This window comes from Gymnodraco acuticeps, unplaced genomic scaffold (assembly GCF_902827175.1).
Source record: "Gymnodraco acuticeps unplaced genomic scaffold, fGymAcu1.1, whole genome shotgun sequence".
In the NCBI taxonomy this organism is placed as follows: domain Eukaryota; kingdom Metazoa; phylum Chordata; class Actinopteri; order Perciformes; family Bathydraconidae; genus Gymnodraco; species Gymnodraco acuticeps.
In genome coordinates, this window is record NW_022991460.1 from 109,394 (window position 1) to 127,447 (window position 18,054).

Sequence of the window (18,054 nt, forward strand, 5' to 3'; positions counted from 1 at the left end):
CAGCCGCGTGGTGTGAACTGCCCCGCCCCCTCGCGCACAGGCGGGAGAGAGATCGAAAATACTAAAAATAATCATGGACGCATTTTGCAGTCTTTTTGCTTATTAGAAACGGAGTTGGTGAAACTAAAACTGCAATATAATGTTTGTGTAGCAATAATACACTTAACATATATTTGTTACATGTCTCCAGTACCGATAAAAAGACCGATAACGTCGGAGCTTAACGGTACCACGGTCTTTAATAATTCAGCCCCGGGGCCCGTTTAATACCTGGGCTCGGTACCCATCCATATTCTCACCTGCTGAGCTCTCTTCAGGTCCACAGAAACACGGCTGATCTCGTCCTCCTCAGTCCTGGTTCTGCCTGCCGTTATCTTTACTCAACACTGACTGTTATTTCCACACTCACCTGCAGAGAGAATGGTGTGTGTGTGTGTGTGTGTGTGTGTGTGTGTGTGTGTGTGTGTGTGTGTGTTTTAAATGTGCTATATAAATACAACTTGATTTGATTTGATTTTTGAGGGGGCGGGGGTTGAAGTGCTCCAGTAGTTTTCCACTCAGGAGGAACTCATTGACAAAGATCAAGTCTCAGGTTCAAGGCTGTTATTGTCATGTTTACATAGCTACAGTGTAATTATGACAATGCAATGCTTAGGTGTGTGAGCGAACGAGAGAGAGAGAGAGTTTCTACAGAGAAGTCAACAGACCTGCTTTACTCATGATTTGAAATTATTTGTGAAACAAAAACTTGTCAGTTTCTTTTTTTTCACTGAAACAGCAACGAGGAGAGAAAAGATCTTAAAATCAGCTTTTAGTTCATGTTTTATTAAATGTCCTGCTGGTGACATAATCCTTTTCTTCTAAAAACTGCACCGTGTGTGTGTGTGTGTGTGTGTGTGTGTGTGTGTGTGTGTGTGTGTGTGTGTGTGTATGTGTGTGTGTGTGTGTGTGTGTGTGTGTGTGTCATGACTCAATAATGAAGGAATTGTAATTTAATATCCAACAACTTATCTGTTGCTTTTTGTTTTAAATGTTAGTTTTATCTGCAGTTTTCTGCTCAAACAAATGTTTCAATCACAATAAAGCTGATACTCGTCTGACATGTTTAAATATGCTAATGAGGCGTTATGTAGTGCTTACTTTTGTTGAATTTAGGAGACATCTGCAGACACAGACAGACAAAGTTTCCTTTCCGCTAGTCTGAAAGGAAACTTCCAAAAGAATAGAGAATAAAAAAACATGTTGTTTTGTGACGGAAAGGAGTTAGGGTCAAAAACACTAAACTCACAATTTAAAGTGAAAGTCAGTCGTTATCTGAGTCAAATCTGCAGGAAATAAACTAGTTAGACATAAAAATGATTTCTAAATGAACTTAAAAACATGAAGCCGTCATAATATCGTATTATTTTATAGTCTTTATTAAAATAACACAACATCAGTACAAACTCTATGCAGAAACAACGATAATGCCACCATCCTTATTAACTCACACATATTTACACACAAACATTCAAGTTTGACTTTATACAACAAAAGTGCATCAGATATAAATGTGGAAATAATAAACATGTGTTCGTAAGACGCATTTACAATGTCCATTAGTGTGAAATAAAAAAACAGCCATCTTAGGTAGTCTTGTGTTTTATCTTTTACATTTTGTATACACTCAGTATTTAATACTTTTTAGAGGAAAATACTGCAGGTTTTTATATTTAGTTTTATCTTCTGCTTTCAGAACCCACTTTACATCACAGGTAGAGTCTCGTGATGCCTTCAGGGGATCCTTGTCGTACATATGGCAGCTGCCTTTACAAATGATGTCTACAAGTCCATCTACACTGAACAAAAATATAAATTCAACACTTTTGTTTTTGCTCCCATTCTTCATGAGATGAACTCAAAGATCTAAAACATTTTCTATAAACACAAAATAACCATTTCTCTCAAATATTGTTCACAAATCTGAAAGAATCTGTGATAGTGAGCACTTCTCCTTTGCCGAGATGATCCATCCCACCTCACAGGTGTGGCATATCAAGCAGTCCATGGTGGTGGTGGGGTTATGGTATGGGCAGGCGTATGTTATGGACGACGAACACAGGCCACTCGATTCACAACATTACCCTACCCCTAACCCTCACACCAGATACTGACTGGTTTTCGGACCCCCCCAGACCCCCCCAATAAAGCAAAACTGCACGTTTCAGAGTGGCCTTTTATTGTGGCCAGCCTAAGGCACACCTGTGCAATAATCATGCTGTCTAATCAGCATCTTGATATGCCACACCTGTGAGGTGGGATGGATTATCTCGGCAAAGGAGAAGTGCTCACTATCACAGATTCTTTCAGATTTGTGAACAATATTTGAGAGAAATGGTTATTTTGTGTTTATAGAAAATGTTTTAGATGTTTGAGTTCATCTCATGAAACATGGGAGCAAAAACAAAAGTGTTGCGTTTATATTTTTGTTCAGTGTATTTACCTGCTGTGCAAAGGATTGTGGGTCAGAAAAGCATGCCGGATGATGCAGTATAACATCCTGGTAGTTTGGCACACTGTGTTTGACAAACTCTGTATTTGGACTCACTAAACCTTTTCTAACAAACTAAATAGTGTCCGCATGAAGTCCAACACCTGAGGACTCAAACCAGGAAGCTACGTCTCCAAACAGTGGACTTTGTGTGTCTGCAGCTCACAGTTTGACCTCTCAGAAGCACAACGTGTTTTAAATCTGTGACTTTATGAGTTGAAGAACTGTGACATCACAGCTCCTCTGCTGCCTTCCCATTGGTCGACGGCTGCTCCTCCTCTTCCTGTCTCCTGCGTCTGTTGAAGAAGCCGAGCTGAGAGGAAAACAGAAGAAGTTAAACATCGAACTGCATGAAGGACAACATTAAACTTATAGACTGCAGGTCTTTTGTTTACACTTAAATGATGTCCAACATGAGTAATAAATGGCAGTCTTTATTATTAAGATAGCACAAGTCTGCACAATTAAACAAAACAAGAGACAGAAAAGGAAGGAAGTTGTGGAGGTAAGATTCAAACTCCTCACGAAAAGCATAATAAGCAAATAGTAGCCTAATTAACACTTGTGGTGTTTGTGTCTAACAGAAATTGATACTTTGTTGGTATTATGCTTCTATATTAATCTAAAACTCTCATAAGTTGTCTTTAATTTAATATATATTGCAGCTGGGATTAACTGTGAGCTGAAGGGGAGGGTAGCCACTCAGTTTATTGTGATATGAACCCAACAGCGCCCCCCTAAAGAGGTCCTTACTCACCTTCAAAATATGGGTTTATTTGGTTTATTTGAAGTAGCTGTGGTGGTAACTGGAGTCTCAGCCACCCAGTTAAGTAATGCAAAATGTATTTGTATCTAAGGTCGCATTCACACCAGCCATGTTTAGTCCGGTTGAATCGAGCCCTGGTGCGTTGAGCCGCTTGATGCGGATCGTTTGGGTCGGAGTGAACGCAGTCCGAGACCTCTGAAGTGAACTAAACAACCGGACTCTGGTCCTCTAAAACAGGTGGTCTCGTACCGCTTGCAAGTGAACTCTGGAGCGCTTCAACGCAGTCCGCACCAAAACATAGGAAGCGTAGTATTTACGAGTCACAAGAACGCGGATGTCTTCAAAATCGTTAGCGAAAGAGTGAAGCAGAATGAAGAGTTGAACAGTGTCGTGTAAAGTAAAAATACTCCATCAACTACATAAAAGTGGCAGCTCCCCCGATATTAAAGATACAACTACTTGTAATCTAGGCTGTGGTTAACATACAGTAGCCTATAGGGTCATACACATAAGCTAGGCTATATTTGCTGGTGACTGCTTAACTCACTGGTCCCCTCTGTGCAGCAAAAAGGATGTGGTATAATCTTATCAGAGCCACCTGTCGTCGCTGAAACCTCCTCCTGACTGCAGAACGTCTCTCATTATATGCGTTATAATGTTTTTTATCGCACGTCGTCTGATTGTATAATCATATGAGCCGTCCTCGAGAGTCTGTTGATCTCCAGATTAACAGCAGCATAAAAATAACCTGCCGATGCTCCATGGAGGAGGCTTAATGTCTGACCAATTGTTGAACAGCATTTCCGTTCACTTGTGTTTAAAGTTTATCCAATCCAAATCCAATCCACTTTATTTCTATAGCACATATTAAAAACAGAGGGTTTACCAAAGTGCTTCACAGCAAACATAACATTATAATAAAATATAATATTACAATAATAGATAAAAGGCACACATAAGAATAGATGAAAGGCATACGAAATAATACAAGGTACACAAAGGCTATGGGCAGACAATAAAAGCATACAAATAGGTACAGCACAGCTCAAACTGACTCGAAAGCGAGGGGAAAGAGGTGGGTCTTTAGGCGGGACTTAAAAGTTTGGAGGGTGGGCGACAGTTTGACATGGGGGGGGCAGGTCGTTCCAGAGCCTGGGGGCTACCGCTGAGAAGGCTCGATCTCCCCTTGTCTTTTTCTTGGTCTTTGGGACTACTAGCAGCAGCTGATCAGCCGACCTCAAAGCCCTTGAGGGGGTGTACACCTTTAGGAGGTCTGAGATGTACTCTGGGGCCAGCCCATTAACCTGTTCATCCCTGAGCCTGTTTTTCAGGTCTCAGGCTCGAAAATGACATTCCCAGAACAAATGACCATATCTTCCCGTCTAAAGGGGTTAAATTAATAATCTTTGTTCTTAAAGTAATGATAAACCTGTGAGTTGGATGTAGAAAAGTCAGAATCAATATAGATGTTTTTTATTTTAAATTGAACATAGTAAAAAACTGTAAATTATAGTGTCCGTTCAGAAATGATTTTGTACTTATAGTGAAAGCCACCCTTGGATGATGGGTTAGAAAACTAAAAGCTTTAGGAATCCAAAGTACAATATATAATAAGTGCCCTGTATCAAGATTGATGCAAAACAAGTGACATTTGACCTTTTTAGAGAGGTTTAGCAAAAAAAACTCCACCTCTGAGGTGATTTGGGTGGAAATGGGGGTTTTACCGTTTCTCTGGAACCCATTGGTCGATTTTGGTGATTGACATCTCTTTCTGACCATTAGAGCCAATAGAATCGAAGGGGAATCTCCCCACTCACACACATGGTAAAACAAAAAGGTGGGGGCTTTGCACATGCAGGTTTGCACTTGCAGGTTTGCACCAGAGTGAACCTATCTCTCGCTCTGACATCTGAAAATCGAAAAGCAGATTTATTGCTTATGGGTTATCAGAAATCATTCAAAGTGACACAGACACATTGGATTGACCTATGGATTAACTTCAGCAGCGTTTTTATCATTTTAATGCCATTGAAGACCACTTTTGACCAGACTACCACACAGGTGAGCCATGTTAGCGTTTTTAGCTACCTAGCGCCACATGTTTTGATGTGTGTTCTTGTTATTATCTCAGAGAGTTCGTATAATTGAGTGATAATGAGGGTACCCTTCGATTCTGTGTCACCTCACGATGTGAAACGATGTTTTGTTGGATGTGCAAATATAAATAATAAGGTTTTGTGAGTGAATTTCGGTGCAGTCATCTGTTAGCATTTTTCGCTCGTTGCTAGTTCGGATGCTCAGCGTTAGCATTGTGTTTTTTTTGTTTTGAAAAAACAATTAAAATGATCTGTTAGATGAGTTTCTTCCCGTTACATAGATATAAAACATTCATAGTTTATTAAATGAACCTGCCCTCAGACACTGTTTCCTGCAAGATGTTGCAGGAGGGCCCCGGTACCGGGGTCTCTTGGGCTTAACAGGTTAAGCGATTTAAAAACAAACAATAAAATCTTAAAATGAACTCTAAAATGGAAGCCAGTGGAGGGAAGCCAGAATAGGTGTGATGTGCTCATGCTTGCGTGTTGCTGTAAGCAGCCGAGCCGCAGCGTTTTGTACCAGCTGCAGGCGTGCCAGCGAGGTCTTGTTTAGGCCGTCACAAAGGGCATTATAGTAATCTAGACGCGTAGAAACAAAAGCATGAATTACACGCTCAAAGTAGTCCGTTTGATTAAATTAAGCAATGTGACAAACTGTCGTCTGGTGCGCACCAGAGAAGTGGACTACAGGTGTGAATGCGACCTTAGTATATCAGAAAAGATAGTCCCCACTTCCCACATGAAATTGTATGGACCTCACATTGGTGCATATACAGGAACATGTGTATGTGTGTGTGCACCTTCCACAGTCCCAGCACCAGGAGTCCCAGCAGCAGCAGCCCCCCCACTGAGCTGCCCACCACGATCCACACGGAGACAATGTGATCCTCATCCTTCCTCAGCTCCACAATGATCTACACACACACACACACACACACACACACACACACACACACACACACACACACACACACACACACACACACACACACACACACACACACACACACACACACACACACACACACACACACACACACACACACACACACACACACACACACACACACACACACACACACACACACACACACACACACACACACACACACACACACACACACACAGTTAATGACTAAATAGTATAGTAGAAAAATATAACAAAAGAGAGATTTTTTATTTATAAAAGATTAGAAAATAGTGAGAGTAAAAACGAATTATATATATATATATAATCCTAACTACCAACCCACTAATTTCCCATTCAAATCCTATCATTACTGTAATAATAAAGCCTGACAGCAGGGGGCAGCAGAGGCTCAAAACTACTATCTGCTGCTATCAATACTAATATATCAAAGTGAAAAGGGAGACCTTTGACAGGCTGTCATTTGGAGTTATAAATACACAGATCTCAGTGCTCTAATATATATTGATCCCAGGAGTGTATACCTGTCGGAGCGGTCTCTCCTCCTGCAGGAACATCGGGCTGGAAGCTTCCAGCTGGACGGAGGCGGACGTCAAGACCTCCAGAGACCGGAAGCTCACCTGCAATCAAATAAACCAGAGGTGGGAAGTAACTAAGTACATTTACTCATGTACTTAACTACAATGTTGTATTTCCATATTAAGCTATTGTGTACTTCTACTCCACTATAGTTCAGAGGTACATGGTGTACTTGTACTCCACTACATGTATTTAATCCCTTTAGTTACTTCACAGATGTGGATGAATGATGTGAAATCTAACCAAGTGTTGAATCAGACTTTAGTTCCACCTGGAGTAAATCCACCAGCTACCCTGCAGTATACAAAGTACTTCAAACTAGCTGCACCTTCACCAGCTTTGAGAACACTTTCATGATCAATCATTATAAAACATATCATATATATTATTCTGAAATGGACCAATCTGCACAACGACTACTTTTACTGTCTTTCACTATATTTTGATGAGAATACTTTTCTACTTTCACTTGAGGAACATTTTGAATGCTTTTACTGTAACAGAGTATACCTACACTCTGGTACTTCTACTTTTACTCAAGTACTAGATCTGAGTACTTCTACTTTTACTCAAGTACAAGATCTGAGTACTTCTACTTTCACTCAAGTACAAGATCTGAGTACTTCTACTTTAACTCAAGTACAAGATCGGAGTACTTCTACTTGTATTACACTTGTTTATTTGCAGTTCAGATCCTCAGACTCACAGTATTCAGGGTGTGGAGCTGCAGGCGTCCTTTGAGACTGAGCCTGACGTCTGAAGAGGCTGGAAGACTCAATCTGCAGTGAAACACCTCACTGACTCCTGTACTCTGATTCTATAGAGGAGGAGGAGGAGGAGGAGGAGGAGGAGGAGGAGGAGGAGGAGGAGGAGGAGGAGGAGGAGGAGGAGGAGGAGGAGGAGGAGGAGGAGGAGGAGGAGGAGGAGGAGGAGGAGGAGGAGGAGGAGGAGGAGGAAGAAATATGTCTTTAACAAACTGACTCCTGGAGGTCTCTCATCTTCCTGTTTTAAACTTTATTATAAACTTTATTGATCTCACCAGCTGTGACAGGTGTGTCAGGTCCTCTGCTGCGACCTGATTGGTTGATCTGATCGGAGGCAGCGAGCAGTGAGAGCCGGGCGCCTGAAGAGAGGAGGAGGAGGAGGAGGAGGAGGAGGAGGAGGAGGAGGAGGAGGAGGAGGAGGAGGAGGAGGAGGAGGAGGAGGAGGAGGAGGAGGAGGAGGAGGAGGAGGAGGAGGAGGAGGAGGAGGAGGAGAGTGGATTATATTTAGTTTGTAAATACATTTCTATAATTAAAGTTCTTCTTTTTTATTTTGCCTGGGATTTAAGAAGCCCTGAGACTCAGGGTTTAACAGGTTAAGTGGTATTTTGAAAAAACTTAAATATTTTCTACTACTTTCTATTTTATATTCTGAGGTTTTGACACCGCAGCAGCCGGACAACTTATTCATTAATATTATATTGTATAATTCATGATATTGTAGTACCTGCAGGACGCTGTAGTCGGTGATGTTCAACAGCTGGTTCCCGGCCCGCGTCACAGCCCAGATCTCCGCTCTGAACAGGACGTCCGGCAGCGGGAAGACACCCGAGTTCTGGATCTGTACCAAAAGTAACGTTTTACAGTGAAGTCGAAAACATTCCGGAACACGGTGACATCACTACGTCACACTTACGCTCCTATTAGCTAACTCTCTCCGACACATTGTACGTTGTTGAACTCACATTATACGTGAGGTTGAAGGTGTCCGCTTGATCCTCGGAGGAAGAGGAGGAGGAAGAGGAAGAGGAGGATTTGATTTGAAATCGACGAGGGTTCGGGTCTCTGAGAGGAAGAGTTTGTTTAATTAAATTAATTACAAAACTTATTTAATTTCACGTAAGATATGATTAGTCGTTCCTCACCTGGTGAACAGGAGGTCGGTTTGGTACTTCAGAGGGAGGAAGATGTCTTTGATGTTGTCGTCTGGGAAACCATCCTCCCCCTCACTGACCCACACACACACCACACACACACACACACACACACACACACACACACACACACAACCACACACACACACACACACACACACACACACACACACCCACACACACACACACACACACACACACACACACACACACACACACACACACACACACACACACACACACACACACACACACACACACACACACACACACACACACACACACACACACACACACACACACACACACACACACACACACACTGCTATAACAACATTAGCATGAATCACTCCCTACCTCTGGAAAACAGTAAGGCTGTGTGTATTGTACATTTCAGGCTTTTATTGTGAAGGGGAAGAAGGAAAGGTTGAAAGAAGTAATAAAGCTTGTTGTCATGTTGTTGTTTTCTAATTGTTGTTTATAAAATGTGATTATTTGACGCCCAGTGCGACGGCTGAGGAAGTTTTTTATCCTGCAAGATATTCTATTATAGAAGTTCTATTAAGAAATATATTTACTGGTGACATAATTGCAAGAAAATAAATGCTCCTGTGTATGAACGCTTTTAATCCTAACATTAGAATATAAATTGGGAATAAATGTGATGATGTACACTGTGGGGACCTGGTGTCCGTAAATGGGAGTGGGGTCCCCACAAGTACATAAAACAGAAACACACACACACCTTTACTTCTGTACTTGTGAGGAACCCTAGACTTCACCATTTTAATCCTAAAACATATTTTTAAGATGCAAAACTTTCCTAAAATGTTATTTTATAAAGAATAAACTGACATTAAAACATTCAACATTACCGGGCAGCTAGTTTTAATAACAATGTTGTAAATAAAAGGCATCATTTAGCAAATAATAGCCAAAAGAACACAGATATTTTATGTTCCTGTCTCTCCAGAATCAAATGTATTTGTCTTCCTTTAACACTAACCTGTGCTGTTGTATTAGCTGTAAAGTGTCTCTACTGTAGGCTATTTTTATTATATGTTCAGCACTTTGGCTCCACCAAACATCGTTTATAAATGTGCTATAAATAAAACTTGATTTGATTTGATTTGATTTAACCTCTTATTGCCGAGCATGTGGTAATGATATCCAAATATCATTTTTAAACAATGTTTCCCCTACAACCCTCTCATCCAATCAATGTCTCTTTAGTCAATAGACCAATCAGGTTGTGAAGAATGTACTAATTATAAAACAAGAAACCAAAACAACGTTATTACCTACTTAATGCAGAAACATTAACTTTTTTTGTATAATTTTGTATTTTATTGAAATGATCTCAGGTGTTTTACCTGCTGGTTGCCATGAGGACGCGGATGTGATCCAGAAAAACCAAACGGCTGAACTCAAACTCCAGATGGAAAGACACCTGGACAGGAAGAGAGCACGCTGCTTTTCAAATTAAAACCCACAATCCTACAAATGTTTATTCAAAAAGTCAAGGTCAACTTTATTGCCAATCTTTCAGTTTGTGTATACAGAGAGATCGAAATACGCTTTCCCACAATCCAGAGGAATACAAAATACAGGTAACACTTTATATTAAGGAACACAAATTAACCATCAACTAGTTGTTCATTAACATGCATATTAGCAGTATACTGGCTCTGTATTAGTCATTATAAAACACTTATTAATGCCTTATTCTACATGACCATATTCTACAAGTAATAAGCCATTAGTAGAGTTTTTCCTCAATAACCCTCAAATCAGTGCTGATTTATTGCAAGTAAGGAAGTTGTTGTACATGCGCTGCTCAATATGGGCCTAATAAGGCAGCAGTACCACAAGAATAGTAATTCTCCCATAATAACACTTAACCCCCTGAGACCCACATAGGACATTTCCGTTTGTAAATACGTATTTGTGTGTTTTGCCTTATAAATGGTCATTTCTTTACAGTATAATCAAGTTTTAGACATCCCAGAAATCAGCACAACCTCAGCTAAGGATATATGTCACTCATTAGAGACTTATAATATAATAGGGGATATGTGCCCATAAATACAAATAACACATGATATACATCATGGCAGTTCCTGTCCACAATCACACATGGCATGCTGAACATCGTCCCCTTGAACAATCCGCTCCAAAGCCTCAGCTGCAGGACACTTCCTTGCCGTGCCTCAGTCTACTTTTAAGACACTAAAAAAACGTATTCCAACTTTTATTTTTTCGCGGGTGGAATTATACCGGGTCTCGTTTCAGTACACAAAACAACGGAACTGACTCTGAATCCGATTGGCTGTGACTGCATCCACTCAGAGGGTCCGATTCAGAAACGTGACTCTTACACTCTTTACGTCACAAACAAAGATGGTGGATGAGAATAGATCTATACAAACAGAAAACGATAAGCAATGCGCCACAATCAAGGTGAGGCATCTTTTAAAACTTTACGCACATTCGTTTCACCGAAATAAGTAAACGCCTCTCAATGAAAAACTTAGTGCCGAGTTGTTTAGTGCCGTTTCTGCAGTTTAAGAGGAAAAACACGGCATGTCTTTGGCTCCAACAGCTGAGGAGTGATGACGCTTTGATCCTCGTGGGTCTCAAAGGGTTAACAAATATGATCTATTCTTATGTAACAAGACATGAAACTATAAGTGTTAATTGTGTCTCAATAACTATATACACAATCAACAGGAGGTTCGCATCTAATAAACGTACAAAGAAATGCATTAGAAATGGAACGTAGCTTTGTGTTTTCTCAGTATCAAAAACTATGTCCAGTTATTGCAATCTTTTTTATTTTGTCAAGACAAAGCGTCCATCTGTCCGCATCAGGTGTGAGTTTATGATCTAATGGATGTTTAATGTCTCAGACGGTTTCCTCCTGCAGCCTCGTTAAGATCCTGGACCAATTACCTTCATTCAGACCCTGGGGGGGGGGGGATTCTGTCTGTTTAACCACTATCATTAGTCTGATTGTTAAACAGCTGCATTATAACACCTGTTGCTGCCTGTCTGCGGCTGTAGTTACTGACAATCCATTTTTAAAGCGGTATAATTTGCATATTCTGTGTGTTTTATGTTTAGTGAAATTATATTATGAAATATTCTAAAAAAACACACTTTTGGATTCAAAGATAATGAATATTCACCATTCCGTCACCGTATTTTTGTACAATTTATTTACAAGAACAAGGGCTTAAAGAGGCTTTTAGGTTTTAGTGCATGTCAATGGTGTGCAAAAGCTAAAATCCCTGTGTTTCTCTCCCCCCGCGCCTGCAACACCTCCATTGGTCTCCTTTGTTTACTTCTGTGACATAGTGACATCATTATGTAACACTCATGCTCCTATTGGCTAGCGCTCCCACACATTGTAAGTGACAGGCTAAGGGGCGGGAAATCTCTAAGCGGTTAATCATTTCATAATCTGTGGTGATTAACATCAGTACAGGTGTGCAGGCCAGGTGCAGAACGTACCTGAGACAAAGACTTCATGAACGGAGCACTGATGGTACAGCTCCTCTGATTGGCCAGTCTGTCCTCAGAGTGGCACTCGATCTGAATATCTGATTGGTCCTGAGGGGAAAGGGGGAGGGGCCAGGGTCACAGAGAGTTTATTATTTAACCAGAAGAGGCCGATTGCATGTCTTTCTTCAAAGACCTGAAGCCTTTATTTACACTGTTAGTCTGAGGCAGGCAGGCAGGCAGGCAGGCAGGCAGGCAGGCAGGCAGGCAGGCAGGCAGGCAGGCAGGCAGGCAGGCAGGCAGGCAGGCAGGCAGGCAGGCAGGCAGGCAGGCAGGCAGGCAGGCAGGCAGGCAGGCAGGCAGGCAGGCAGGCAGGCAGGCAGGCAGGCAGGCAGGCAGGCAGGCAGGCAGGCAGGCAGGCAGGCAGGCAGGCAGGCAGGCAGGCAGGCAGGCAGGCAGGCAGGCAGGCAGGCAGGCAGGCAGGCAGGCAGGCAGGCAGGCAGGCACCTTGACGATGAGGCTGGAGAACAGGAGGTTGGAAGAGGTAGAAATGTGGACGGACGCTCCGTAAGCGTTTTCTCCCTGATTCTCCAGCCGGGCGAACACCACCATCCTCCTCCGTCCGGCCTCCACCACGTGCAGCGAGCCTTGCGGCACCCCCTGCTGGCTGCACAGAGACCAGGACGCCCCCTCCCTGGAGCCGCAGAACTGCCTTCAGGCACAACACGGAACATTAGCATTATAAAGAGTTAATTCATACAGTAGTAGATACATCAATTTAATGTGGCGTTCCACAGGGATATGTACTGGGACATTTTTGTTTTGGTCTGACTTGGATTCATATTGAAAAAGCAAATATTACAAATAAGTTAAAAAAACATGAGTTAAACAACAAACAACAGTAGAATCAGCATCAGCAGTAGACAGTTGTATCTCTATAAAGTATCTATAATATAAAATATACAAAAGTAAGAATACACAAATATAAAGTGTGAAAAGTTGTTGTAAATTGTTTTTATTAAAATTCAAATACAATGAGGCAGAGTGAGTTTTATATGTGCAAATTGTGCAGGGTTATGAAATTAAAAACGATTTAAACTTTTTTTTAAATGACAAAAAAAGTTATAATAATAATAATGCATGTGTGTTTTTGCACTCACTGAGCGCTCATCAGGTCGGTGTGGCTGTGCAGGATGAGGTCGGGGACGCAGACATCTTCCTGCTCACAGCCGTTCCAGAAGGGAAGCTGCAATAAATTATGATATCGCATCAAAATAAATACAATTCCATTAAAGCGTAACGTTGCCCAATATTACAAATCAAACTGTACTGTGATTCTGTACAATCCACATTAGGCAACATGCAAAGCAACACATTTTACATAATTGTTTTAGTTCTCTTATAAAGAACATGTATTTCATGACAGCCTTGAATTTTGTATATGTTTGTATATTTTTGACCCAGCAGATTTGATCACATTTTCAGGAGAGCCATAATAAATTCATAAAAGAACCAACATTGTTGTTTTGTGACACAAAATGATGTGCTCCAATAAGTCTATCACAGAAAAATAAGAGTTGTAGAAATTATTGAAAAGTCAAGACTGCCATGACATACATGTTCTTTACAAGTGTATACACTTTTGACCACAACGGTCTAAGTTTCTTAACCTGTTAAACCCAGAGCCTTTTTTTCAGGTCTCAGGTTCGAAAATGACATTCCCAGAACAAATGACCATATCTTCTAAAAGGGTTACATTAATAATCTTTGTTCTCAAAGTAATGATAAACCTGTGAGTTGGATGAAGAAAACTCCGATTCAATATAGATGTTTTTTATTTTAAAGAAAATTCAGATTGAACATAGTAAAAAATTGTAAATTCTAGTGTCCGTCCAAAAAAATTGTTTTACTTACAGTGAAAACTAACCTTGGATGATGGTAAGGTAGACTAAAAGCTTTAGGAATCCAAAGTACAACATATAATAAGAACCCTGTATCAAGATTGATGCAAAACAAGTGACATTTGACCTTTTTAGAGAGGTTTAGCAAAAAGAACTCCACCTCTGAGGTCATTTGGGTGGAAATGGGAGTTTTACCGTTTCTCTGGAACCCATTGGTCGATGTTGGTGATTGACATCTCTTTCTGACCGTTAGAGCCAATAGAATCGAAGGGAAATGTTCCCACACACACACATGCTAAAAAAAAGTGGGGGGCTTTGCGCATGCAGGTTTGCATCAGAGTGAAGCTGTCTCTCGCTCTGACATCTGGAAACGGAAAAGCGGGTTTATTGCTTATGGATTATCAGAAATCATTTAAAAGTGACAGACACATTGGATTGACCTATGGATTAACTTTAGCAACGTTTTTTATCATTTTAATGCCATTGAAGACCACTTTTGACCAGACTCCGACAAAGGTAAGCCATGTTAGCGTTTTTAGCTACCTAGCGCCACATGTTTTGATGTCTGTTCTTGTTATTATCTCCGAGAGTTCATATAATTGAGTGATAATGAGGGTACCCATCGATTATGTGTCCCCTCACGATGTGAATTGATGGGTTGGATGTGCAGAAAGGATAAATAATAAGTTTTTGTGAGTGAATTTCGGTGCAGTTATCTGTTAGCATTTTTCGCTCGTTGCTAATTCAGAGACTCAGCGTTAGCATTGTGGGGTTTTTAAATTTTTTTTTAAAAAAGATCAGTTAGATGAGTTTCTTCCCATTACATGAATATAAAACATTCATAGTGTATTAAATGAACATGCCCTCAGACACTGTTTCCTGCAAGATGTTGCGGGAGGGCCCCGGTACCGGGGTCTCTCGGGCTTAACAGGTTAAAGAGGAAGCCTCCTCTGACGGTAATGACCCCTCACCTCGGCCCTCAGGACGTTCGGCCAATCAGGATCCAGCACCGGCCCGTCGTCCGGACTCTGCAGCCCCGTCTCCAGAAGCACCGCCAGGGGGCGCCCGTAATCTGCCGTCTCCTGCTCACAAAGACTCAGACTGGTTAAAGTTCACCTATGAGGCTGTATTTGAACAATATACTATATAAGTGTCCGAAGTGTTTTGCTCAAAATACCAAACAGATCATTCTAGCCTCGTATCCCTCTATTTCAGCTGTTACTAAAGAGATGATTCTGGGTCCGTAGGTTTAAAAAAAAAAAACGAGATCTCATCAGGAGAACTCTCCCAGCAGAAACTCAGCTAAATGCTGCCATGATGAAACTCCACATCATGTTCCAAACCACATCAAGGATTCTCTCTGAAACAGGATGGAGCTCAAACTCTTTCTCTCTCTCAGGTTTACCACAAGGTGACTTCCTTTTGTTTTCCTGCTTCTTCACACACACTCTCTCCAGTACAGGTTAGCTCTGAGTGTTAGCATGCTAATGTAAACACAGACCATATTACTTCCAGAACACGTCTCATTGTTTCTGACAGCAACGTTTCTGATTGGCCCGTGGGGGTAAAGCCCGCCCACATTTGAGTAATGTCGTCATGACGCAGCAAATCTGGATCAGCTCCGTTGTTCCCCGTTTTTAGAGATGAGGGTACGGAGGAGAAGAGAGAGGGGTTTATTTCAGACACTTTGAGAGTCTCCTGACACACCGGGGACACACCGGGACACACCGGGGGACACACCGGGACACACCGGGGACACACCGGGGACACACCGGGGACACACGGGGGACACACCGGGGACACACCGGGGACACACCGGGGACACACCGGGGACACACCGGGGACACACCGGGGACACACCGGGGACACACGGGGGACACACCGGGGACACACCGGGGACACACCAGGGACACACCGGGGACACACCAGGGACACACCGGGGACACACCAGGGACACACGGGGGACACACATGTTGATGTAGAGAAGACATCAAAAAGTGACTTTTGTATGATAGGAGACCTTTAACCCTTGTCCTGTTAGAGGAGGTGTTTCTCACCTGGATGGAGAATCCGATCCTCTGGCAGCTCCGACCTCCTCCCTGTAGGACCAGGGTCCTCGGCTGCTGACGCTCAGACTCATCCAGGACGGCTCGGGGGGGGAAAACGCCTCTCATCCAAAACCAGACTGAACCATACAGCTGCACGGGGGGGGGAGAGAGGGGGTTAAAGGAGGAAAATATTGACTTGTCATTTACATATTGTATTTTGCTTTTGTTTTGCTACGTATTTTTCTAGTACGCAAGATCTGAGTACTTCCACTTTCACTCAAGTACAAGATCTGAGTACTTCCACTTTTACTCAAGTACAAGATCTGAGTACTTCTACCTTTACTCAAGTACAAGATCTGAGTACTTCCACTTTTACTCAAGTACAAGATCTGAGTACTTCTACCTTTACTCAAGTACAAGATCTGAGTACTTCTACTTTTACTCAAGAACAAGATCTGAGTACTTCTACTTTTACTCAAGTACAAGATCTGAGTACTTCCACTTTTACTCAAGTACAAGATCTGAGTACTTCCACTTTTACTCAAGTAAAAGATCTGAGTACTTCCACTTTTACTCAAGTACAAGATCTGAGTACTTCTACCTTTACTCAAGTACAAGATCTGAGTACTTCTACTTTTACTCAAGTACAATATCTGAGTACTTCTACTTTTACTAAAGTACAAGATCTGAGTACTTCTACTTTTACTAAAGTACAAGATCTGAGTACTTCTACTTTTACTCAAGTACAAGATCTGAGTACTTCTACTTTTACTCAAGTACAAGATCTGAGTACTTCTACTGTTACTCAAGTACAAGATCTGAGTACTTCTACTGTTACTCAAGTGCAAGATCTGAGTACTTCTACTTTTACTCAAGTACAAGATCTGAGTACCTCCACTTTTACTAAAGTACAAGATCTGAGTACTTCTACTTTTACTCAAGTACAAGATCTGAGTACTTCCACTTTTACTCAAGTACAAGATCTGAGTACTTCCACTTTTACTAAAGTACAAGATCTGAGTACTTCTACTTTTACTCAAGTACAAGATCTGAGTACTTCTACTGTTACTAAAGTACAAGATCTGAGTACTTCTACTTTTACTAAAGTACAAGATCTGAGTACTTCTACTTTTACTAAAGTACAAGATCTGAGTACTTCTACTGTTACTAAAGTACAAGATCTGAGTACTTCTACTTTTACTCAAGTACAAGATCTGAGTACTTCTACTTTTACTCAAGTACAAGATCTGAGTACTTCTACTTTTACTAAAGTACAAGATCTGAATACTTCTACTGTTACTCAAGTACAAGATCTGAGTACTTCTACTGTTACTAAAGTACAAGACCTGAGTACTTCTACTTTGACTAAAGTACAAGATCTGAGTACTTCTACTTTTACTAAAGTACAAGATCTGAGTACTTCTACTTTTACTCAAGTACAAGATCTGAGTACTTCTACTGTTACTCAAGTACAAGATCTGAGTACTTCTACTGTTACTCAAGTACAAGATCTGAGTACTTCTACTGTTACTCAAGTACAAGATCTGAGTACTTCTCCTTTAACTCAAAGGGCAAAAGAAAGGAGGCACATTTGTTCATGTCCTTCAGGTGATATATTTAAAGTGACGTCACTTTTTTACCTCGTTAATGCTAAACTAAAACCTGTTGTGTTTCCAATGGTTTTATATCTGAAAGTTGGACATGAATCATTAGTTGTTCCATTCACTAATCTGATATGAGGATCTATTACACAACCATCCAGAAGTCACACTTTCCACTCTGGGTTGACA

The 18,054-nt window shown here is 41.3% G+C and overlaps 1 protein-coding gene across 1 annotated transcript in view; it reads right to left on the bottom strand.

Moving 5' to 3' along the window:
* Positions 1-2,442: 2,442 nt before the first annotated feature.
* The window catches only part of LOC117532977 (integrin alpha-11-like), a gene marked incomplete at its 5' end in the record, with an annotated part of 46,221 nt that continues 30,609 nt past the window's right edge, over positions 2,443-18,054 (bottom strand). The window contains 15 exon segments of the mRNA XM_034196599.1: positions 2,443-2,843; positions 6,193-6,306; positions 6,845-6,940; positions 7,606-7,716; positions 7,939-8,022; positions 8,388-8,501; positions 8,626-8,725; positions 8,806-8,889; positions 10,188-10,264; positions 12,328-12,426; positions 12,823-13,027; positions 13,476-13,561; positions 15,188-15,298; positions 16,274-16,378; positions 16,380-16,414. Of these exon segments, the coding sequence (XP_034052490.1) occupies positions 2,763-2,843; positions 6,193-6,306; positions 6,845-6,940; positions 7,606-7,716; positions 7,939-8,022; positions 8,388-8,501; positions 8,626-8,725; positions 8,806-8,889; positions 10,188-10,264; positions 12,328-12,426; positions 12,823-13,027; positions 13,476-13,561; positions 15,188-15,298; positions 16,274-16,378; positions 16,380-16,414 (1,502 nt within the window).